The following is a 27162-nucleotide window of genomic DNA, read 5'->3' on the forward strand; positions in this document are numbered from 1 at the left end:
AGGTGTATACCTGTAGCCCATCTGCAAGGCATAAATTTGTAAATCGTCTGTAACACACTGATGAGAAAGCTCTGCACAAGTGTGATTTTTTGCAAGTAGATTTCCATCTTTTCCATCTTCATAGGTAATACTCCACATGCACTCAAAGGAAACCTATTTGATCCTCAACTCAGCTGCTTATTTATCAGTAAATGTATGTGATTTGTGCTAATCACAAAAATTATTCTTTACTCTGAGTTTATGAAGAATCTGGCTACTGTCTCAATTACAGACATATGTAACACAAAGGCATTAAATAACTAAAATTCACACAAGCTGAAAGAAAAAGGTATGCTCTTCAGTAAAATATTTCGCATTTCAGGTCTTCTAAGAAATAACCACATCCACCTCATCCTTGTGAGAGGCCTTTATTTCCTAAGTTGATGATGACACAGCAATAAAAAAAAGTGCATGAGTCCATCTGTTATCTTCCCTGAGCCTGAAAAACAAAACAATCTATGCTCCAACCCTAATCCCAAATCCCCTCTCTTCCCACATTCACCACCACCAGAGTCATATCCACCTCTTCTTTTCTCTCGATATTGCATGTTGGAAGAGATAATTCAAAAAGTAGTAATTGAGTCATCCAACAGTCTTTAGTTGCAGTAATTTCACACTCTAGCTACACATTACAATAAACTGGGAAGCTTTTAAAATTAACCTATATCTAGGTGCCATTAAATACTATTCTATAAGGATGGAGAGACAAGATGCCCCAGATAAAGTAAAATAGTTTAGAAATAACCTGAGGCAATTAATATGCTAAAATGCAATACAAAGATGAGCTCATAGAAAGTACTGATTATTATTGTTAGCATTGAAGTTTTAAAGAACAAGGTTCAGAGGAGCTGGGGCTTGAGATGGAAAGTGCAAAGGATATTCTCAGATAAAGACCAGAGGAGAGGGCCTGATGAAAGAACAGAGTATGAACACTATAGATGACTCCAGGTAAACTCAGAGTGGTTGTGGAAAAGGAATGAGGTAGGCCTGGTTAGTTTTAATATTCTTTTGAGAAGCAAAGGGAATTGGTATTACATAACTGGGCAAAATTAGATGATGGAGATACTTGAAAATAACATCAAGAGTTCATTCTGGAGTTCAAATGATAATTAGAGGCTTTCATTAGAGAGGAAGGAAATGAGATTAGAAAGACAGGACAGTGCCCAAAGTCTTTGGGGTTCTTGAGGGCACCAGTTGAAGACTGACTTCTGCAGCAGGTTTAATGACTTGAATCTATCACCCCTTCTCAATACATACCTTTCTTGTTGCTCATTACTGTGTGAACATCCCTGATAACCAGCTTGTATGTACAACTATTACTATGCATTTGCCTTTATGGAACATGTCTCTGTGATTTCCTATTGCATAGCACCTAACAGCAACTAACAAAATTTAAGTTATAACAAATATTTCCACAATGGTAATGAGCTCTTCTCTAATTATATAGTCTTGGATACATCACTTAATCCCTCCAATCTTGGTTTACTACATTTTTGCAATGAAGACACAATATTTAAGTATTTTCTAATCTTATATATAGCATTAACATCACATAAGTTTCTGATTATCATTCTCAGCCATATAAATGATAACATTTGTAAAGAGAAACTGCTTCATTCCTGGCCATTTACTCCCACTAGGTTTGAGCAAACCATTATTTATACAAGGAATTGTATAACTTTTGTTTTCTCTGGACTGTTCAAAAAAATAACTGATGTTTGATAAGAAGAAAAGAATATTGATCTTATTTATTTTTGTTTTATGGGTTGATAAAGGTAAATTTTAAAATCTGCAGGTTATACACTGTGCTGGCATAAATAAGATCAGTAAGTGAAATCATCAAACTCTATTGTCATTCATACATGAAATGTACAAAACAGTTATGATTTAAAGATTTTAATACATAATTAAAAATGGACAATTGAGTATTACATAGTTATGTAACATTGATACTGTTAGATATGTGGATGTATATATTCTTTCCAGTAAAATAGTTTCATGCTTATAAAAGTCACCCTAGGTCAACTTGGGACAAAGAAAACAATGTACAGTAGAAATAAACCAAGTATTAAATAGAATATATAGGTAAGGAAAAAATATTATAAAGCAGTTACATTTTTTACACACACACACACACAAATAAATACACTTTTCTATTATTTGAAGGCAATTCACAATCATTTCCAGGAATTCTGTGAGAATTTAAGGCCATTTGTTCTAAAAAAATGCTTTAATTTAGACACAACTTCACAAAACTGTAATTCGTGTAAAAACTGTACATGCAAAAACTCTTTACAATTATTCGTGGACAGGCAGGTCAGTATATAGGAGTAGGTTATTTCACAAATGTGTTGTGCACTAAGTCACGTAGTTGTATATATTTAACTGAGAATTTCACAAAAGACTTCCAGCCTGTGCACCTTGCGTGGCAACATGGTATGGTGATAACAAGAAATCCCAATCAAGAGAGCCAGTATCCCTTTGAATTAAAATATCTAGACAAGATATAATGGAATAAAAAGTTTAAAACATCTGCTACATGGTTCACAGTTAAATAGTCTTGGTTTCAGTCTTTCTAAATAGCATTATTATATCAGGATGCTACTTTTTACAAAGCATTTTCTGTGCATTTATAGATCACAATGTTTGACTTTTTCTAATTTCTACTTAGTGTTACAAAATACAAACCAACTGCGGTCTAAATTTAGAACCCAAAATCCATGAAAAGTGCATGTTCAACCAGGAGACACATCTGCCAGGCTTAGACTCCCATACTCAGCAAACATTGCTGAGAAACTGATTATTAAGCAGATGTAGTTTCTTAAGACAATCCAGTTACTGAGAAATAGAAAAGCATTTTTCCCTTCCCTTATTTGCAATTGTGTTTGTCCAGACAGTCATTCAAAGAGATATTGCTCTTGTGATTATAGCTATTGCAATTTAGAAGACAAAGGATTCAGTATTCAAAACTCTTATTCTTAAGAACGGTTATAAAAGTATTGAAATTTAAAAAGTAGTAACATGTAAACATTGATACAGAGACTGCTTTCCTATACACATAGCAGTCGAAGACAATATTTGAGTTAAAAACATAGTTTGTGCTTTTTCCCAACAATACATTGGAAATTAGCTGTTTCTGTTAAAAAAAAAAAAAAAAAAAAAGATTTAGAGAAGACATCCGTACTTTGCTTCAAGCATTTAAACAATTTTTCTGTTGCTCATGCAACAACCATATTTACAGTTTTGGTTTAGGAATAGATTTAATTTTGGATCCAAGAAAGCACATTAACCAGTACTGCTGAAACCAAACTGAGAAAAGTATCCCATTGCCTGGTTCATCACAGAGCACCAGGCACAAAGCATTAACTCAGCAGTTCTAATTTGTAGTGACATTAGCATTTCAGAGCGCAGTCATATTTGAGTCTGTAACACATGTGTAGGTGGGGTGTATGGGGGAGGCGCAGGTGATGGCTTGATTCCTCGGGCTCTCATATAGGAGAGAAACTGCTCAGGGATCTCAGCTAGGACGTCTTTCGCCAATCTAGCCATGCTCAATACGTGGTTTCCGCTTCTGTCAATATAATCCCTGAATGGCACAAACTAAAACAGAGATGAAAGAAAGTTACTTCACAGACTTTAGCAGGCTATGTAATAAACACAAAAAAATCAACACATGTACAAATTTGGTCATAGGAAAATCAGGGAAACTGAGAGTAATGGAGAGATGGATAACAATTATACATTTTTAAAATATTCAATAGGCCAGGCACAGTGGCTCATGCCTGTAATCACAGCACTTTGGGAGGCCGAGGTGTCGGATTACCTTAAGTCAGGAGTTCAAGACCAGCCTGGCCAACATGGTGAAACCCCGTCTCTACTAAAAATACAAAAATTAGCTGGACGTAGTGGCACACCCCTGCAATCCCAGTGACTTGGGAGGCTGAGGCAGGAGAATTCCTTGAGCCTGGAAGGCAGAGGTTGCAGTGAGCCGAGATCATGCCACTGCACTTCAGCCTAGCTGACAGAGTGAGACTCCGTCTCAAAAAAAAAAAAAAAAGAATTCAATACACTACAAATAGCTGTAAGTGACTAAACTTACGTAATATATGCTTTATCTCAAAAGGAACACAATCGTTTTCTATATTTTTCCCCCAATAACTCATGTCACTTAGTCCTAATATGCTTATTATGTTGCCAAATGTCTTCTGCAGTTTTGGGTTCAATAACTAGCCTGAATCCCAACAGGATGGATCATTTAACCTCTTTGGGGCTTGGTTTCCTCTCAAATGGAGTTAATACATGCCTAATTCAGCTTCCGATATAAAAATACTACCCAATTCTGGAAAAGAAATGAGTATTACCCAATTCAGGGTAAAATATAATAGTGTACATTGTTTAAAAAGTCCTAAACACATTAAAGTATTTTAATTATTTCTAAGAACAAAAAAATCACATGGAATATGAATATAGAATTCACACAGCTCATATTAATAGAAAGCTGAAATATTCAGTACATTGAGTTTTGCATCATATGTTGATTTTTTAATATCTATTATTTGAGAAGACAGTAAAAATGATCTTGGCATAAGATTTGAGTATATTTCTTATTGAAATATCATCATTCTAACAACACATATTAGGTTGGAGCAAAAAGTAATTGCGGTTTTTGCAGTAAAGTGCGGTTTTGCAGTGGCAAAAACCGCAATTACTTTTGCACCACCCTTAATAAAAATGATTACTATATCTTTATATATGTAATTATGTGACAGCCCTTATCAGCTCAACACCAAATGCTCCTGTAATAGATTGCCTGATTCCATTCTCATTTATAATGGTTACTTAAGTTAATAAACACTGTGCTGTTTGAGGGCATTAGTTCAATTTTCCCTTAGAGGCATAATGATGCTTGACGCAACTCTGAAGTGATTGGAACTGTGAATGTTGTGATAATTTAAAAGCACAGTAATTCTAGGTCTTCAGAGAAAAGGCAAAGTGAAGATATTTTAATATGTTGAACAATTTGAGTACAATATATAAAAATTTGAATTAAATCATTTTTTCTCTGTATGAAGACAAAGAACAATCCTGTCTTATGCTGTAAAATACCATTTTACATTTATTTTGAAAATAAAATAAGTTTGCTTTTTATTTAAAGTTATTCAATATGTGCCTCTGGAAAACAATCATTATGGGAAGGCAGCATTTAAAATGGTCAGGTTGCTACAGGTAAACCAAGAAAAATTTTAAGAAATCAAAGATTAGGTATAATGCCTTTAATTCAGTGAAGGTATTCTCTTTTAAAAGAAGAGAAGAAAATTATTCCTTTCTTTTTAAAATAAGACATTACAAGCAAGCGCATGTATATGACTAAAATTTTACCTTATTTGTCTATACCCTATTTCCAGGAGGAAAGCTCAGAGCAGTTTTTAGAAATAGGTATTTAAAAGGTGACATATCTTTCTGCTACTAAGGGCAAGAAAGGCAGCTTGCTAAGGGTGCAGGGGGAAAAAAAACTAACAATAAATGCGATCTTCACTTCAGAAGAGAATGAGGAGAATCAGAACTTTTGTGAAGTCTTTATTCCCTAGCTATGGACAAAATTTGACATTTTTAACAGAAAAAAATCAAAGCGGTATAAAAAAATAAATTGAGGTTAATTTTCTCTCTGAAACTATAATTAGAAAAGAGAAAATAGGAATCAACATAGTTAGTGATTAATGAGAAAATATATCTAATTGTAACTATAATTTACTTCATTCTTATTCTAGAAGGTATAATGCTTTAAATGTTAACATTTAGTAATGTTGGTATGGTTAATATACATGCAGTGGTCTTTAGACTTTTTTTTTTTTGAAGAGTTTTTCTTTTTTTATAGAAAATGGATGTAGCTAATGCACACATTTCAGGGAAATGCTGGCAAGCAGCTGATGCTTCTCTGTGGAAAGGGAAGATCTCCCCTGCTTTTATCTTACCTTTACCTCAACTTTGGTCTCATATTTTTAATTCTTTACCTTGCTTCTGCATTACGGACATTAAACTCATTTTTTTTTTACCTCCCTATTCTCAGAAACTTTGGAATTAGACTTCCCAGTTTCAAAGCCTGGTTCTGCTGCCTGTTGCCTGCATGATCTTGAGCAGGTTATTTTCTACTCTTTGCCTGTTTCTTCTTCTAGAAAATAAAAACCAGATGGCTTCACTGCAAATTCTACCAAAGTTTTAGAGAACTAACATGAATTATTCTCAAACTATTTTTTAAAATTGAAGGAAAGAAACTGGCCAGCAACCTAGCTTAAAAGATCCTCCATAATGGCCATGCACGTCTATGCACAGATGGAAGAATAGACACTGCAGGAGCTGGTGAAGTATTTCTTTGGTGGTCAGGACCAAGCCTTTCAGGTCCATTCCAAGATGGGTGAATAGGAACAGCTCTGGTCTGCAGCTCCCAGTGTGATAGATGCAGAAGATGGGTGATTTCTGCATTTCCAACTGAGGTAGCTGGCTCATCTCATTGGGACTGGTTGGACAGTGGGTGCAGCCCACAGAGGCAAGCCAAAGCAGTGCGGGGCATCACCTCACCTGTGAAGTACAAGAGGTTGGGGGATTTCCCTTTCCTAGCCAAGGGAAGCCATGACAGACTGTGACAGACTGTACCTGGAAAAAGGGGATACTTCTGCCCAAATACTGCACTTTTCCCACAGTCTTAGCAACTGGCAGACCAGCAGCTTCTCTCCTGTGCCTGGCTCCGTGAGTCCCATGCCCACGGAGCCTTGCTCACTGCTAGCACAGCAGTCTGAGATCAACCTACAAAGCTGCAGCCTGGCAGGGGGAAGGGCATCTGCCATTGCCGAGGCTTGAGTAGGAAAACAAAGCGGCTGGGAAGCTTGAACTAGGGGGAGCCCACCACAGCTCAGCAAGGCCTACCGCCTCTATAAACTCCATCTCTGTGGGCAGGGCACAGCTGAACAAAAGGCAGGAGAAAGTTTTGAAGACTTAAACAGCCCTGTCTGACAGCTCTGAAGAGAGCAGTGATTCTCCCAGTATGGCATTTGAGCTCTGAGAATGGACAGACTGCCTCCTCAAGTGGGTTGCTGACCCCTGTGTAGCATAACAGGGAGACACCTCCCACTAGGAGCTGATAGACACCTCATACAGCTCAGTGCCCCTCTGGGACGAAGCTCCCAGAGGAAGGATCAGACAGCAATATTTGCTGTTCTGCAATATTTGCTGTTCTGCAGCCTCTGCTGGTGATACCCAGCCAAACAGGGTCTGGAGTGGACCCCCAGCAAACTCCAACAGACCTACAGCTGAGGGATCTGTTAGAAAGAAAACTAACAAACAGAAAGGAATAGCATCAACATCAACAAAAAGGACATCCATACCAAAACCCCATCTGTAGGCCACCAACATCAAAGACCAAAGGTAGATACAACCACAAAGATGGGAAGAAACCAGAGCAGAAAAGCTAAAAATTCTAAAAATCAGAGGATCACAGCTCTTTGCCAGCAATGGAACAAAGCTGGATGGAGAATGACTTTGATGAGTTGACAGAAGTAGGCTTCAGAAGCTCAGTAATTTCGAATTAAAGGAGATGTTCTCAACCATCACAAGGAAGCTAAAAACCTTGAAAAAAGGTTAGACGAATGGCTAACTAGAATAAACAGCGTAGACAAGAACTTCAATGACCTGATGGAGCTGAAAACCATGGCACGAGAACTTTGTGATGCATGCACAAGCCTCAATAGCCAATTCAATCAAGTGGAAGAAAGGATATCAGTGATTGATTGAAGATCAAATTAATGAAACAAAGCAAGAAGACAAGATTAGAGAAAAAAGAGTAAAAAGAAACGAATAAAGCCTCCAAGAAATACAGGACTATGTGAAAAGACCAAATCTACATTTGATGGGTGTACCTGAAAGTCATGGGGAGAATGGAACCAAGTTGGAAAACACTCTTCAGGATATGAATCATGAGAACTTCCCCAACCTAGCAAGGCAAGCCAACATTCAAATTCAGGAAATACAGAGAACACCAAAAGGTACTCCTCGAGAAGAGCAACCCCAAGGCACATAATTGTCAGATTCACCAAGGTTGAAATGAGGGAAAAAATGTTAAGGGCAGCCAGAGAGAAAGGTTGGGTTACCCACAAAGGGAATTCCATTAGAGTAACAGTGGATCTCTCAGCAGAAACCGTACAAGCCAGAAGAGAGTGGGAGCCAATATTCAACATTCTTAAGGAAAAGAATTTTCAACCTAGAATTTCACATCCAGCCAAACTAAGCTTTATAAGTGAAGGAGAAATAAAATCCTTTACAGGCAAGCAAATGCTGATTGATTTTGTCACCACCAGGCCTGCCTTACAAGAGCTCCTGAAGGAAGCACTAAACATGGAAAGGAACAACCGGTACCAGCCACTGCAAAAACATGCCAAATTGTAAAGACCATCAATGCTATTAAGAAACTGCATCCATTAATGGGCAAAATAACCAGCTAACATCATAATGACAGATCAAATTCACACATAACAATATTAACCTTAAATGTAAATGGGCTAAATACCCCAATTAAAAGACACAGACCGGCAAACTGGATAGTAAAGATCCGTCAGTATCCTATACTCAGGAGGTCAATCTCACACGCAGAGACACACATAGGCTCAAAATGAAGGGATGGAGGAAGATTTACCAAGCAAATGGAAAGCAAAAAAACTGGAGGGGTTGCAATGCTAGTCTGATAAAACAGACTTTAAACCGACAAAGATCAAAAAAGACAAAGGCCATTACATAATGGTAAAGGGATCAACGCAACAAGAAGAGCTAACTAACCTAAATATATATGCACCCAATACAGGAGCACCCAGATTCATAAAGCAAGTCCTTAGAGACCTACAAAGAGACTTAGACTACCACACAATAATAATGGGAGACTTTAACACCCCACTGTCAATATTAGATCAACTAGACAGAAGGTTAACAAGGACATCCAGGATTTGAACTCAGCTCTGCACCAAGCAAACCTAATAGACATCTACAGAACTCTCTACCCCAAATCAACAGAATATATATTCTTCTCAGCACCACATTGCACTTATTCTAAAATTGACCACATAATTGGAAGCAAAGCACTCCTCCCCAAATGTAAAAGAACAAAAATCACAACAAACTCTCTCTCAGACCACAGTGAAATCAAATTAGAACTCAGAATTAAGAAACTAATGCAAAACCGCACAACTACATGGAAACTGAACAATCTGCTCCTGAATGACTACTGAGTAAATAGCGAAATGAAGGCAGAAATAATGATGTTCTTTGAAACCAGTGAGAACAAAGACACAATGTACCAGAATTGCTGGGACATATTTAAAGCAGTGTGTAGAGGGAAATTTATATAGCACTAAATGCCCACAACAGAAAGCAGGAAAGATCTAAAATCAACACACTAATATCACAATTAAAAGAACTAGAGAAGCAAGAGCAAACAAATCAAAAAGCTAGCAGAAGGCAGGAAGTAACTAAGATCAGAACAGAAATGAAGGTGATAGAGACACAAAAAACCCTTCAGAAAAATCAGTGAATCCAGGAGCTGGTTTTTTTAAAAGCTCAACAAAATTGATAGACCACTAGCAAGACTAATAAAGAAGAAAGGTGAGAAGAATTAAATAGATGCAATAAAAAATGATAAAGGGGATATCACCACTGATCCCACTGAAATACAAACTACCATCAGAGAATACTATAAACACCTATATGCAAATAAACTAGAAAATCCAGAAGAAATGGATAAATTCCTTGACACATATACCCTCCCAAGACTAAACCAGGAAGAAGTTGAATCTCTGAATAAACCAATAACAGGCTCTGAAATTGAGGCAATAATTAATAGCCTACCAACCAAAAAAATCCGGGACCAGATGGATTCACAGCCAAATTCTACCAGAGGTACAAAGAAGAGCTGGTACCATTCCTTCTGAAACTATTCCAGTCAATAGAAAAAGAGGGAATCCTCCCTAACTAAATTTATGAGGTCAGCATCATCCTCTTACTAAAGCCTGGCAGAGACACAACAAAAAAAGAGAATTTTAGACCAATATCTGTAATGAGTATCGATGCAAAAATCCTTGATAAAATACTGGCAAAGTGAATCCTGCAGTATATCAAAAAGCTTATCCACCATGATCTAATCTGCTTCATTCCTGGGATGCAAGGCTGGTTCAACATACACAAATCAATAAATGTAATACATCACATAAATAGAACCAATAACAAAAATCATACGATTATCTCAATAGATGCAGAAAAGGCCTTCGACAAAATTTAACAGCCCTTCATGCTAAAAACTCTCAATAAACTAGGTATTGATGGGACTGATCTCAAAATAATAAGACCTATTTATGACAAACCCACAGCAATATCATACTGAATGGGCAAAAACTAGAAGCATTCCCTTTGAAAACCGGCACAAGACAGGGATGCCCTCTCTCACCACTCCTATTCAACATAGTGTTGGAAGTTCTGGCCAGGGCAATCAGGCAAGAGAAAGAAATAAAGGGTATTCAATTAGGGAAAGAGGAAGTCAAATTGTCCCTGTTTGCAGATGACATGACTGTATATTTAGAAAACCCCATTGTCTCAGCCCAAAATCTCCTTAAGCTGATAAGCAACTTCAGCAAAGTCTCAGTATACAAAATCAACGTGCAAAAATCACAAGTATTTCTAAATACCAATAACAGACAAACAGCCAGATCATGAGTGAATTCAATTCACAATGGCTACATATAAAATAAAATACCTAGGAATGCAACTTACATGGGATGCAAAGGACCTCTTCAAGGAGAACTACAAACCACTGCTCAACGACATAAGAGGACACAAACAAATGGAAGAACATTCCATGCTCATGGATAGGAAGAATCAATATCATGAAAATGGCCATACTGCCCAAGGTAATTTGTAGATTCAATGCCATCCCCATCAAGCTACTGATGATTGTCTTCACGGAACTGGAAAAAACTACTTTAAAGTTCATATGGAACCAAAAAAGAGCCCACATTGCCAAGACAATCCTAAGCCGAAAGAACAAAGCTGGAGGCATCACGCCACCTGACTTCCAACTATACTAGAAGGCTTCAGTAACCAAAGCAGCATGGTACTAGTACCAAAACAGAGCTATAGACCAATGGATCAGAACAGAGGCCTCAGAAACAACACTGCATATTCTCACTCATAGGTGGGAATTGAACAATGAGAACACTTGGACACAGGGTGGGGAACATCACACACCGGGGCCTGTGCGGGGCTCGGGGAGAGACAGCATTAGGAGAAATACCTAACATAAATGATGAGTTGATGGGTGCAGCAAAACAACATGGCACATGTATACCTGTGTAACAAACCTGCACATTGTGTACATGTACCCTAGAATTTAATATAATAAAAATAAATAAGTAAGTAAAATTGAAGGGGAATGAATTCTTCCAAATGTATTCCACAAGGCTAGAACTACCCTAATACCAAAAACCAGAAAAGGACACAACAACAACAAAAATCTACATGTTAGTATTCCTGATGAATATAGATGCAAACATCTTGAACGAAATACTAGCAAACCAAATACAACAGCACATCAAAGATTACACACCATGATCAAGTAGGATTTATCCCAGGAATGCAAGGATGGTTCAATGTGTGCAAATCAATAAATGTGACACATCATATGAACAGAATGAAAGCAAGAAAAAAAAACACAAAACACATGATCTCAATAGATGCAGAAAAAGCATTTGATAAAATACAACATCTCTTCAGGATAAAAATTATCTGTAAATTAGGTGCAGAAGGAACATACCTCAACACAGTAAAGGCCAATATGACAAACCCACAGCTAATATCATAGTGAAAGGAAAAAAGTTGAAAACTTTTCCTCAAAGAACTGGAACAAGAGAAAGATGCCCATTTTCACCATCCTTATTCAACATGGCACTGGAAGTCCTAGCCAGAGAAATTAGGCAACAGAAAGAAATGAACAGCATCTAAACTGGAAAGCAAGAGATTAAGTTATCCCTGTTTGCAGTTGACATGATTGTATACAAGGAAAACCCTGAGAATACCACAACACAACTGTCAGAAGTAATAAGTGAATTCAGAAAAGTTGTAAGATACAAAATCAACATACAAAAATCAGTGACCTTTTTTTATACCAATAGCAAACTAGTTGAAAAAGAAATCAAGAAAGCAATCCCATTTATAATAGCCAAAAAAAAAAAAAAACTAGAAATAAGTTTAATCAAAGACGTGAAAGCGCTCTACAATAAAAAACTATAAAACACTGATGAAAGAAATTTAGGAAGACACACAAAAATAAAAATTTCATGTTCATGGATTGGATTAATATTTTTAAATGACCATACTACCCAAAGCAATCTACAGATTTAAAGTAATACCTGTCAAAATGCCAAGACATTCTTTACAGAAATAGAAAAACACAATCCTAAAATTTGTGTGGTGCCACGTAAGACTCCAAATAGCCAAAGCAATTCTGAGCCAGAAGAAGAAAGCTGAAGGTATCACATTACCAGACTTCAAAATATATTACATAGCCATAGAAACCAAAACAGGAAGGCACTGGCATAAAAACAGACACATAGACCAATGGAACAGAATAGAGAACTCAGAAATAAATCCACATATTTACAGCCAACTGATTTTTGCCAAATGCATTAAGAACATATACTGGGGAAAGAACACCCTTTCCATTAAATGGTGCTGGGATAACTGGATATCCACATGCAGAAGAATGAAACTACACTCTTATCTATCACCATATAAAAATCAACTCAAAATGGGTTAAAGACTTAAATGTAAGATCCTAAACTATGCAACTACTAGAAAAAAACCATAGAGGAAATGCATCAGGACATGAGTAGGCAAAAAATTGTATGAATAAAGCCTCCAAACTTAGGCAACAAAAGTAAAACTAGATAAATGGCATTATATTAAGTTAAAATCTTCTCAACAGCAAAGGAAGTAATCAAGAGAGTGAAGAGACAACATTTTATTCATCTAATAAGGGATTAATATCCAGAATATACAATGAATTCAAACAATAGCAAAACAAAAAACAAACCAAAAACCCGCAAAGAATCTGATTTTAAAATGGGCAAGTGACCTAAATACATATTTCTCAAAAAAAGCCAGACAAATGGCCAAAAGTAATGAGAAAATGCTGAAAAATCACTATTTATCAGGTAAATGCAAATCAAAACCACAGTGAGATATCATCTCATCCCAGTTAGAATGGCTATTACCAAAAAGACAAAAATGGCAAATATTGATAAGGATGTAGAGAAAAGGGAACTCATACATTGTTGGTGGGAATGTAAGTTATTACAACCATTATGGAAAACAGAACTACATAAGCTTCAGCAATTCCACTACTATCCACATGAAAGGAAACCAGTATGTCAAATAAAGAGCTGCATTCCCATGTTTATTGCAGCATTATTCACAATAGCCAGGATATGATATTGACCTAAGTGTCCATTAACAGATGAATGGATAAGGAAAGTGTAGCATATGTACACAATGAAATACTATTCCGCCATAAAAAATGAAATTCTGTCATTTGTGGCAACATGGATAAGCCTGGAGGACATTATGTTAACTGAAATAAGCTGGGCATGGAAAAATAAATATATATGTTTTCCCTCATATGTGTAAGCTAAAAAAGTTGATCTCGTAGCAACAGAGAGTAGAACAGCGGTTACTATAGGCTGGGAAGGACAGGTCGGGAAAGAGGAGTAAGGAGACTGTGGTTCATGGATACAAAATTACAGCTAGATAGGAGGAATAAATTCTGTTGTTCTCTAGCCTGTTGTTCTCTCTCTCTGTTGTTCTAGGGTTACCATAGTTAATGATTATTTACTGCATATTTTTGAATAGCTAGAAAACAAAATTTTGAATGTCCCCGACCAAAAAAATAAATGTCTGAGATATGGGTATGCTATCCCTGATAGAATAATTACACACTGCATACATGTAATGAAATATCACATTGTACCCTAGAAATATGTATAATTATGTCAATAAAATAAAAAAGGATAATTACAGAATACCTATTTCATTGTTTTGTATTAAATAAGTTAAAATTTAGTGCTTAAACAGTAGCAGTTCAATTTGTAATATGTATTATATATGAAACCATCATTATAATTACTTTTCTATTCATTAATTTACACATTTATATAGTCAATATAAAGCAATTTTGAAAATAGTTTTCAATTTATATTCACATCAAACTTTAACAAAGATTATTATCAATTTTATCTCTTTCAAATTTGAATACAGTATCAGTTCATCTAAAACAGTAATTCCTGGCCTTTTAAAATTTTAAAACACTGTTGTTTCACCTTTTCAGCAAGTCCTACAGGATATGCAGATGTTTTTTAATTGAGGTAAATTGAATTTCACTTTTAAGAATTTTATGACACTCTGGAACATCAAAGCTAAGGCTCATAATCATCACTCTTCTTAGAATACACACAGTTCTACTCTTCTTTAAAACAGTTTATAAATAACAGGTAAAAAAGAAATCCTCAATTTCAACCTAGAATGGGAGTATACATCACATTTAGTTTAGGTTTGTTAGGTAAGCACAGAGTCTGATATTCCATTTGGATATTAGGGGGTACTGCCTACAGGTTGAGAACAACTGTCATAGAAGTCAGGGTTATCAAACAGGAGTATCCTTCATCCCACACTTATATCTGGAGTAGGATAAAAAAAAGTCACTAGCCTAAACTAAACCTTTTCCAAAGGAACATTTATTTCTTCAGTCATGTCACAAGGTACTTTATAAATGGGAGAAAAGACAATGACTTCAGAAATTTCCTATACTTCTTATTTCAGATCTTAAAACTTTCATGGCAAAATTGCCCTCTTTCTTGAAAGACTGCTCATATCCTTTTATTTTTACAGGTTTCTACTCAACTTCTTAGGCCACTCTGTTTATTACCTCTATTAGTCCATCATTTCTGATCCCTGTACCTGGGAACCTCTTGTCCAAAATAATTCCCACACATTTGTGAATGAATGATGACCACATGGTAATTTGGACCCTTATAATATTTAGTTTAGAAGAATAAATCAATTTTTCTTTGTACTAATTTATCACATTCATATAAAGAATACCAATAAATGCATTTTATTCTATAGGAAGTATGGTATACTTGTTACTCTACATCGTTTTTCAGCACCCACCAGCATAGGGAAAATATTCCACATGGCTGCTCTAACTGCTTGCTTTGCCTACTCGTAAAAACAAGTTTGAATTAGTTTGGACAAATAGGCTTTTAGTTGCTGCTCTGCTCAGTTTTGCTGGATTGTTCGTACTGAGCAGAACTCCATTAGTGATTTTCAAGCCTAAGCCCTCAAGGTTATTATTCTCCTTTTAATGGAAAATATGATTTAAATCTAATTTTTAAGGAAATGATAGGCCAGCCCAGCAGCTACATGCAGTCAGGGGTAATGGCACTGCATCATACACAATGGCCAATCCATAGCATAAACAAACAAATAGAAAGCCTTTATGTATATTGACTTAAGAAAACAAGTCACCTAAGTTTTAGACTAATAACCATCCTGCTTACTATTTATACTATAGTGACATGAAATTAAATAATGAGGCAATGAGACTTAATCACACATAGAACTTACTACCTTGTCATATGTTAGGGCACAGCTACTATGAAATAGTGACAAAAAATGCCTTCCCACTGGACTGTGCCAATGTACTGTACTGATAATCATTTATTGAACAACTAGTATTTGGGAGGTCTTCTGCTAGGAGATTTAGCACAATATGTCATTTAATATTCACAAGAATCTTATATACTTTGAATGCACATAAGAAGAAACTGAAAGAAAGTTTAGTGAACTTATCCAGGATCAGCTCTGAGTATGTCAGAATCACTATTTGAACTCAAATGGATCCGACTTGAATTCATTAGCCACTTCGGTAATATAAAAAGGGTAACAGATCTTAATAATTTTCATTAAAATTTTGTCTTTTAGGACAGTGCATTATAATAGGAGTAGCACCGGTTTTAGAACCAGAACACTCTTGGAAATCTGGATCTACCAACTTATGACCTAAATAACTTTTGTTCTGGGACTGGCTTCGGTTTTCTTATTTGTAAATAACTTTAAGACAAACAATGACCGGTATTTTTAGGAAGATACAAAGTAATATGGGGACAAAGTGAAAATTCATCCAGGTGTGGCGACTGAGGTCTTTGGAGAGGGCTGTGTGACAGGCTCTATGTTGAGAAATTTCAAAGTATAGGATTTCAATCAGCACAGATGAGGAGGAAGAGTATTCCAGGTAAAATGACAAGTGAAAATAAAAGCAAGAACCATGGAAATGTGTGATGTGAAGTTAGTTTATTAAGATAAAGTACAGTGTGTTTGTCTGTTTCTGTGTGTATTTAGCTAAAGAAGAGCCTGAAGGCCGGGCGCGGTGGCTCACGCCTGTAATCCCAGCAATTTGGGAGGCCGAGGCGGGTGGATCACGAGGTCAGGAGATCGAGACCACGGTGAAACCCCGTCTCTACTAAAAATACAAAAAAATTAGCCGGGCTAGGTGGCGGGCGCCTGTAGTCCCAGCTACTCAAGAGGCTGAGGCAGGAGAATGGCGTAAACCCGGGAGGCGGGGCTTGCAGTGAGCCGAGATCACACCACTGCACGATCTGTCTGCCTGGGTGACAGAGCGAGACTCCGTCTCAAAAAAAAAAAAAGAAGAGCCTGAAATCAGGTCATGGATAATCTTAAATGCCATGTTTAGGTGTTAGAATCAAAATTATACAGAATACATGTTAAGAATTTTAGAATCAGACATTTTAGGATTAAATCCTGGTCATTAGCTGGGTGACTGTGGACAAGAGGAATTGAGCTAGCTTCATGTCCTTTTTTTGTAAAATGCAATAATCAAAGTACCTGTCACATAAAGTAAATTAAGGACTGAGTGATACAATGCTATAGCTCTTAGCCTGCCTAGCACATTGAACACTTAATAAAGGGTTAAATATCATTATATGAAAAGGAAGGTATTTAATATTTACTATAATAATAAAACCCCATCTACTACCCCCAATTTTCTGCTGAACCTCAGCTACATACTATTATTTGCCACCTTAGGGTTTTCTTTATCCACTTGAGAAATCTGGAATTTCAACTGCGTTGTGTGTATAAACTGGATTCACTTCAAACAGTGAGATTGGAAAGCAGAAATAGACCCTATTATCTGATAATATTTTAGAGAATTGGTTTACAGTTTTTTTCTGACCATGGGAAGACTGAAAATATTATCCTGCATGTACACTTGCAACCCCACTATTCTAAATATTCAGGAGTGTTTCTCTCCTTTAAAATAATTTGCTTTAAAAACGTTTTAGTGACTGGTAGAACCTGGAAAACTCTGATGGTGGAATGTTTAGCCTTATTCAAGGTGAGAGAGGAGGTGCCAATTCTTTTACACAATGTGAATGTAAATGATCAATGTGATATGTAAAGTACCGACCACCACTTAGAAACTTCTCCATGAAAGTAGAAAAGAGTACATTGAATCTCTAAGTCAATGCAGGAATGTAAGTCAAGATGCCACTGTCATTAAGGGTGCCACTAATTTCCTAGGGACATTTTAATTTCTTGTTCAGTAAAGGTTGAGACTTCACTATTCTTCAGTTCAACTTTACATGGCAGAATCCCTTGAGTGTTCACCTGTATCCCCACCTGTGTTCAAAATCTTTGGGATCCCAGTGTTACTTTATGGTGATAGAAGTCAGAATCCTTCAGTTTTGTTTTGTTTTTTTCCATTTTTGAGACGGAGTTTCGCTCTTCTTATCCAGGCTGGAGTGAAATGGTATGATCTTGGCTCACTGCAATGTCCGCCTCCTGGGTTCAAGCAATTCTCTTGCCTCAGCCTCCCAAGTAACTGACCACACCCAGGTAATTTTTTGTATTTTTAGTAGAGACGGGGTTTGACCATGTTGGCCAGGCAGGTCTTGAACTCCTGACCTCAAGCGATCCTCCCGCCTTGGCCTCCCAAAATGCTGGGATTACAGGTGTGAGGCACCACGCCTGGTCGGATTCTGACTTTCAAGAAGCAAAAACTTACATAATTATACTAATATATACCTACGCTATTGGTAAGTAACAAAGTATTTTATGTCTGTTACTTCCTTTGAGACTCATGACATCAAGGGGAGGAGCAAAGATGAAATAATTTTGAGTCTACCAATAATGAAACAAAGACAGAGAAATTTTTTTACTTGTTCAAGACCAGAGTGACAAAAGTATAGTTTCACAGATCATCGGTGACCTATCTCGATATTCTGTTCAATGTAATATAGCTATTGATTGATTAGTTTCATGATCAAGGACAATTTTTATTAATGCAAATAGGTTGTCACTAACATAACCTACTGGCCTTCTTAAAAGGAACCTTAATCATGTGGGCAATCTTAGCTATTTCCTAATGAAGAAAGTAATACCACGCTTCTCTTAAGCATCATTTAAATGGAACTATGAGATATGAGGTTGCCTCTGCTAATTGGGTAAAAACGCAAAAAACAGCAACATAACACATTCTAAACACTTCAAATTCATACTTCCATGCAGTAATTCGATTTTTTGGAAACTGAAAGGATATTATAGAGAGATTTTAAATAAACTGTAATTACTTAGACCTTTAACTATGCTGATGAGATTAAGGTGAATAATCATGTGTCTAATTATGAAAAAAACACATAATGGGCCGGGCGCAGTGGCTCACACTTGTAATCCCAGCACTTTGGGAGGCCGAGGCAGGTGGATCACAAGGTCAGGAGATGGAGACCATTCTGGCTAAAATGGCGAAACTCCGTCTCTACTAAAACAACACACAAAAAAATTAGCCGGGCATGGTGGCGGGCACCTGTAGTCCCAGCTACTCAAGAGGCTGAGGCAGGAGAATAGTGTGAACCCAGGAGGCAGAGCTTGCAGTGAGCTGAGATTGCACCACTGCACTCCACCCTGGGTGACAGAACGAGAGCAAGACTCTGTCTCAAAAAAAAATAAAAAAATAAAAAAAATGAAAACACATAATGAGCTTCTTAAGCAAATGACAATATCACCAAGTTCCTTTTCTCAGCTGCTCTTAACCTAATCATTTATGTGAATGTGATTTTTACTGTATCAAGTACTTTAGGTTGAAAAGCTTACATCATATTCAGTTATCTTTTTTTAAAAAAACTATTTTACATAAGTTTTTATTTTAAAATTTAATTTTGCTGGCTAATGAAGAATAATTATTTTTGAATCTTTATCAACATTACTCTTTATATTATCATACTAAGAGATTACTTTATATTATTATTTCCTCAAATTATTTCAAGTATTTTTTGTTGTTCTTTTGTCTAAAAGTTCCATTTCAGGAATGTATTTTATATGCATGATTTCACTTAATCTTCACAATTCTATTTATTCCCTAAAACACTGAAATCTAGAAACCTTATCCAAGTTATCATAGTGGAAAAGTCAGAATTAGAACCAAATTCTGTATGATCCCTGATAGAGCAGGAGCACAGTCATCTCGGACAAACACGGCCACTGTTAAGTTTCAGCTCCCTTTCTAGCCTCATGCATTTTAAGGAAATTACTTCTCTTCTAACTACAAGCAGCCACAAAGAGCAGACAATAAAACACAGATAAGACAGCTTGGGCACAGAGGGAGGTGGGAGGAAAAGTCTCTCAGGTAACTGCCAAACTTTACCCTTATACAATGGGCCCAGTAAAACAGTGGGCCTTAGTAAGCACATTCCTTTCCCTTCAGGTGCGCTAAGATGGGGAAGCTAAACGCAGACTCGGAAGGATATGCCTGAAGTTGCAGAAAAGATGTATGGGAACAGACACACAATTCTCCCTCCCAGATAAGCACAACAAAGAGACACAGAAGCAATCCAAGCCTCTGATAAACTCTCCCACCCTGAATCCTTAAAAACTCTTGGTCTGTAAGACAGTGTGGCTTCTGACCTAATTCAGTCAAAAATCCCTCCCAGGTTTGAAATAAACCTGTTGACTGTCGAGCCATCCTTTGTGTTTCTCTCCTCTTTCTTCAATTCTTACAATCACAAATTATTTTCTATTAATGACTGTATTATGGGTGAATATATATGTTACTATTTAGGAAATAATATTAAAGTTCATTGTTTGCTCCCTTAAAATTTTGATACCATGTGCTTAAATGGTACTGAGACCTTCTTCCTTTTCCTATCCAAAAAGATATACTTCACAGCTTGTTTTCCATTCTGCCATCCTAAAAAATATGGACATTTTATGCAACTATTTAGTTGAATTAACACCTTGCTTTCAATTATAAATTTTAATTGCATTTAATTATTGATTGTTTATATTCACTTCCAGAATAATAGGCTTTAGTTAAGTATTTTTCTCAATTCTAGCCTTTTCTATATGTAGATATAATTTTTTTATATATGACATATTTTAGGATCTGTTTCCTTATTTTTTCTTAACCATAATCTATGAGGGAAGTATGAAAATACATACAAAGTTTTTGGTACATTTTTACTAAATTTATTTATTCTGAGTATCTACCAGATTAAAATATATTTAGTTTTTGTTGAGACTAATAAATAGAAAAGCATCATTAAAAAAACTGTTATATTTCTAGCTTCTAATTTTGTTAAAATATCCCAGTGATGTTTTCTAGCAATAGTAAAGTAGGAAAAGATTTATTTCTTACCTGTACAATGTCTCTTTCAGCATATTTTCCTCTAGAGGAGACTCTTACATCATCTCCATCCAATTCAACCATTGCTTTAAGAGAAAATATGATCATTTATTCAGTACATTTCAGCCAAATACTAAAACAATGTGGACAGTAAGGAAATCAAGATGTATGAAGTAGCAAAATGTCCTATGAAAAGAAAGAAAGCATGTTGATCCCTTCAGGTCTTCATTCATTTCTCACACAAAACTTGACTAAGTGTGCATTTTACAGACAAATAAAGTGAGCCAAGATCTTGTGTGACTCTTTGAAAGGTGAGCAGAGCCAGTCATTGCGAAACTGTTTCTGAGTCTGTCTCTCCATTCTACCAGTTCTAAACTTCGGGTTATATAGTTACATGACTGAGCAAGTGATGTTAATCCATCAAATTTTAATTTTTCTTTCTAATTTAAGAAGCTTGGCCTTAATCATCATAGAATTTTCAATTACAAGTTGAACTTTATTTTTACTGAAACTAAGGCAAAGTCATACACATACACATACACACATGCACAAACACACACTGCCCAATTTTTACTTTACAAACAGATTTAAAAACAGAGGCATTTTCTCTGCTCTTATACTGATTGGATAAAGTATGATTTTTCTGAAGTACAATTTTTTTGTTGATTAAGAAATAATTTAGACATTTCCTTAGATCAGCTGGTATTTGGAAGTGCTGCGATATAATGGGACAGCTGGTGATACAGTAATGCCATGCTGCAATTAAGAATATTTTCTAGGGTTTATTAAGTTTTCAGTGATAATTCTCTAAATAATTAATTACATGAGGAATGCTAATTTGTGCTTGTATAACTCTATTACTGTTATTTCATTTTGTATACATATGATGTTCACCAGACTCTAGAGAGCCACTTACAATTATAATTTTGGCCTCATCACCTCTCTACCCGACTCCAATATTGCTCAGTCAGCATACAATCCTCACTTCTTTACTCTTTTCTTTGGTGCTTAGATAACGTATTTGGGTTAAAAACATTCTTTTCAATCTTACCTTTCTACACATGTTCATGAGTCAATGCTTGGGCTGAAACACTGCGAGTATACAAATGAACAGAGAGCTACTGTTCAATAATTTGTCAAGGTGTACAATATATATCATAATTATGTAAAATCTATATTATCAATAATAAGATAATTATCCCAATGCAAAAGACATGTTTTAATCTCCCTTACTTCTTGGATGTGTAAATGTAACTTATTATGTTCAAATATTTTCAGTGATTAATTCTTTTTATATCTAAATTTGCTTTTACAATTTTCACATTACTTTGGGACATAAATATGCACCAATGGTAACATCCAGTGGTCACAAACACTTCTCCATTATTCTTTAACATGTTAATAATTTACAACAATTACCCTATACTCATGCTAAAATGGGAAACAAGGATTAGATGATGATCTAGCTCTCACTTTCTACAATCCTCTACAATCTCCATTGGTCTTTGTTTCATTCCAATTAATGAAGAAAAGGACAGTCATTTAGGCAATACTGTATTAGCATGAGGTCCTATAAAATATTTCCCACTTTTCAGCATGTCCCTTGGTTTAAAACACTGTAGACAGCAACAAGTGGAGGCTATACTTTTGAGAGAAACAAGAGAGATGGTGTGTAAGTGGTGGAGGCGTCAGGTCTACTCTTCAGGTTTGCAGACCATCTGGTCCTCAAGCAGGTGGAGATTATGAACCCCAGTCTCCCATCATTACCTCTTCCTGGAAAGGTGTATGAGACAGATCTGCATTTCTTTCTACCCATGGGAGACACAATGAAGTTAGAAACCCTTTTATTTATCCCCTTCGTCTAACTCGAATCAAAGCAGATAGCCAGATGCTGCTTTAATTTGACTTTTTGGCTGCCATTTAAGTATAAAGAAATCTTGCTTTGAGAAATCTTTCTTCACAATAAAGTTTCTTTTTTTAGGAGTGAAAAAGAGTCACTGGGGAAATTTATGTAGATAGTTTTCAAATGGTCTTATCAAAATACAGAGTTAAATTTAAATACTCAATCTAACAGTTTATTATTCTTTCCTCTACCTTCAAAGGACAGATGGCAAAATATTGTATTTCTTGCCCATGCAAACAATGTCTTTCAGGTTTAAAAATGTGTAGATGTTGGATTTATGTGGTTAGCTGACGAAATCTGTCATATGGTTTGGCTCTGTGTCCCCACCCCAATCTCATGTCAAATTATAATTCCCATTCTCATTGAGGGAGGGACCTGTAATCCCCACATGTAGAGGGAGAGAAGTGACTGGATTATCGTCTCCTAGAAGAATAATCTACTTTTCTAGTACTGGGCCCGAAGTTTTTCTATCCCATTAAAACTTCCATCATGGTGAAAACAGAAACCAGGTGTTACAGGAGCCTAATTCCCTGTTCCCATGTTTCCAGAGGAAAATTTCACTTTAACTTCTGGGAAGGCAACTTCCCTTTTCATCTACAATCTTCATTCACCTTTCTGCATGGAAAGAGGAATAGGATTACTAAGATTAGGAGAAATAACTGAGCTTGAATCACTCTCATTTGGAGCAGCACCACCCTGAGGATAAGTATAATTTCTCTCGGTGGCATGCTTAATAGGCAAAACTCTGCCTTTTTCCATAAGGAGAAGTCCTGGAGATAAGAATGAGATAATTTAATCTGGCGGGGGGGGGGGGGGGGGGGGGGGGGGGGGGGGGGAGGGGGGGGAAGTAATGGGAATGTGATTATTCACAGGTTAACCCAAGTTCTGAAATTCTGCATTGCTAGTAATAAGGCTGATAGAGTGATCAGAATGATTCTTGAATATATATATTTTTTCAGTTAGTTCAGGACCTCAGAGAAAGAAATGATGAATTACCATATCTTAAAACCCTAACAAATTTGCTAGGAACTAAAGAAACAAAGAAAATAAATAGCTGTGGCTATTGGATAAGGACAGTAGCCAAACGGCTGTGTCTGCTGCTCTGTATAGAAATATATTACCAGAAATATATACCAGGAAGGGTCAGTGCCTTTGCATTTATGAATCAGGTGTGGGGGCTCTCAAAGAAAAAGAACTGATTGAGGTTTACCATCTCTGAGGTCATATGCCTAATGGTGGACTTCCACAGGAGTCTGAGAGACCTGAGATATACCCATGAAAGATACATCCTTCAAATAGTAGTCAAAGAAGAAAGCGTGAGTTATTTTAGCCAATTGGTGAAGTTTGTGAATCACAGTCTATCATTAATTAATGCAGATTATCAAGTGTGCAAAGCATGGACAGGAAAGATGTCTTAGCTTTCCTGTCTCCAGAGAGGTGTCTGAAATTCATGTCTGAAGTACAACTCAAGTAGACGCTAATAGAGATAGAGAAAATATCAGCAGAAGCAGTGTCAGTGAGGGATAAATGACTTGCTTTCAAAACTGTAAGTTTATAATGCTAGAAAGGATGACCAGCCAAGATTAGAATTTAGGGACTCCAGGGTCAGCAATACAACTTGCCTGTGGTGCTTTACCTGAGACTGACAGCTCTGTGTTATCCTCATGGAGGAGGGACTGGTCATTAAATAAGAATCACCCCAGTGGTAATTACACTCTAGTTAGCCACCTATGTGTCTAAGTTAACCAGTAACTTACCAAAGATTGTTTCAATAATTCTAAAACCATTCTCATTTCCAAAGCCTCAAGCTAAATAAGCTGCCATTGTTAATATAAAACACCTGAACCGAGTGAATATTATGTGTCTGAGTACTTGCTGTCTGGCTCAGAGTTCTCTTAAAGGAATTTATCAGATGACTAGGAACATTTACCCAGACCACTCGTTAACACAAACATTTGTCCCTTAATGGGCATTTGAACAAGGCTTGAGCCTAAATGAAAAACTACCCAGCATGCCAACTTAGCACAATTATGTAAAGTCTCATTAAATTTCAGCTGGTCAGCTCCATTTTCATTTTACTTTGCTCTTTCATATGACACAACTTCTTTATTTATAAGACTAAGGTCTATCAACTAGTTAGAGCCTGAAAACCCATTAAATTAGCATATTATGCTTATGTTAACATTTATTTTCACAACCTAATGATTTATTAATTTAGCACTCATCTTTAAAGGGTTTTAGTGAACCCAGAGTGTGTTTTGCCTTGGGAACAAAAACTCAATTTATCACTCTGTCAGTCTTAGGAAATATTATTTTGAGGTATAAACTATCTCTAATGAAATGGAAAGCTACATGTTGAAATAATCTATAAACTAGAGAGATAATATCCTAGTCAAAAGACAGGATCTTTTAATTGGCACACCTGAATAGACATCATCATGAGCTATCTATGTATATGTCTAATTATGGACACATGAACATTATATACAAACCCAAATACACAGTCACATCCTTCTACAGAGACAAGAATGGCAGAAACCTAAGAGCATGTTACATCAGATTAAATGAATTCCCAAGGAATATTATTGAAATTTTACTACTCACCATCAAATTCTGCTGGTCCAACACCTACTATAATTATTGACATTGGAAGTTTTGAGGCCTTCAAAGAGAAAACACAATTAGGTTTCAATTAAGAAACTGAGTTCTTAAGAAAATAATGAAAGACCAGGCATCATATCTCACACTTGAAATCCCAGCACATTGGGAGGCCAAAGAGGGAGTATTGCTTGAGGCTAGGAGTTTGAGACCAGCCTGGGCAACATAGTGAGACCCCATCTACACCAAAAAATAATTAGCCAGGTGTGGTGGTGTGTGCCTGAAGTCCTAGCTATTTGGAAGTCTGAGGGGAGTGGATCACCTGGGCTTAGGAGTTCAAGGCTGCAGTGAGCTATTATCATGTCACTGTACTCCAGCCTGGGCAACAGGCTGTCTAAAAAACAAAATTAAGAAAGAAAAAATAATTAAGAAGCAAATATAGCCAGAGTTTTATTTAATATTTTTTTCACAGATGTTCATTAAAATAATTTGTGAACATATTCAAAATTGTTAATACAGAATAATATACTCAATTCCATTCTTATCCTTTCCAAACTCTCTGCACACATTAATCCAGTGGGACATTCTTCGGAAATGATCAGCCCTGGGTAAGATCAAATAGAAGATAAGGAGCATCTACTTCCACTTGCTACTCTCAGACAAAACCTTTCTAAGCTGACTTTGGGTATCTTTGTCCTCTTTTCATGTTCTTTCTCCTCAAAAAAATCTTTCAGTTGCTAAAGGGGAAAGTGGTATCAGATTCATAAAATAGTAGTAGTACCATAATCTACCTCATTTATACCCAAGGTTAGAAAAAACAATTTTCACAGTAAATGAGTGAACACAAATGATCATTACAGAGAGTTAGTACTGTTATGCACTAAATATCCTTGAGGATTTTGAGGGAGACTAAATATTTCATGTTATAACATGTTTTTTCCATATAACATATCACATATCATCACTTAAATAATTTAATAGTAAGAATGTGAGATTGATCCAGCAACAGATAAGACAGAACACTAGAGCAACCACATCTTTCGCTATGAAGGTCACTGAAATATGACTATTCCTCAGGGCATCATGCCCTCTTAAACCTAAATTACTAAGTCCATATTTTAAAGTGTATATTAATGCAATTCATTCCTGCAGCCTATATTTATCAAATGTCCACTTCGTGCCAAACATTGCTAAACCTAGAGACTAGAGAGTAAAAACTATTACTTTACAGATTACCACCTAGTAAATATAGATTTTATAGATTAGTAAACGATCAAATAACCCTAAAAAAACAAACATACAATTAAGAATTATAATCAGCAGGATGGTTTTTTAATCAATCAGTCACTATCCAGTTCTACAGAAATAGCAATTAGCTATCATAGTTCTCCTCTAACTGGAATGCAAATGTTAAGAAATAACCAGTATAAATCACAAGATTGTATACAAATAGATCAAACTAATAAAGGCAAACACACCCATGCCTGTGAAAATTATGCTATTATCTTTGTTTTTTTCTTTCGGCAAGAATTTTTTTTAACTAAAATATTCATACCCCTTAGCTTGATCCCCATGGAACAGTGGTAAGATGTATATGCGTTGTCTGGATAAGGTTAAGGACGCAATGTGCTGCAAAGGTGTGGTGATTTTATTTTATTGTTAACTAAAATACTCTAGTCTCTTTCTAAGTAGCACCATGTTGTCACGTAGCCAGCCCAATACGGAGTGACCCCCACTTACATTAACTATGGACTCCTTAGTCTGGGCCATATCTGAGATAACACCATCTGTAACAATCAGAAGCACAAAATACTGGGAGCCATCCTTTACAGAAGAAGCGTAT

At 36.2% G+C, this 27162-nt stretch overlaps 1 protein-coding gene across 1 annotated transcript in view; it reads right to left on the reverse strand.

Annotated features, from left to right (window-relative positions):
- Positions 1 to 1756: 1756 nt before the first annotated feature.
- Positions 1757 to 27162, reverse strand: part of CPNE8 (copine 8) — a 231885-nt gene continuing 206479 nt past the window's right edge. The window contains exons 17-20 of the mRNA XM_026449597.2: positions 27060 to 27162; positions 25326 to 25383; positions 20831 to 20904; positions 1757 to 3639 (exon numbers count right to left, since the gene is read on the reverse strand). Of these exons, the coding sequence (XP_026305382.1) occupies positions 3451 to 3639; positions 20831 to 20904; positions 25326 to 25383; positions 27060 to 27162 (424 nt within the window). The 3' untranslated portion in view covers positions 1757 to 3450. The remainder of the gene's footprint in view (positions 3640 to 20830; positions 20905 to 25325; positions 25384 to 27059) is intronic.

This window comes from Piliocolobus tephrosceles, chromosome 10 (assembly GCF_002776525.5).
Source record: "Piliocolobus tephrosceles isolate RC106 chromosome 10, ASM277652v3, whole genome shotgun sequence".
In the NCBI taxonomy this organism is placed as follows: Eukaryota; Metazoa; Chordata; class Mammalia; order Primates; family Cercopithecidae; genus Piliocolobus; species Piliocolobus tephrosceles.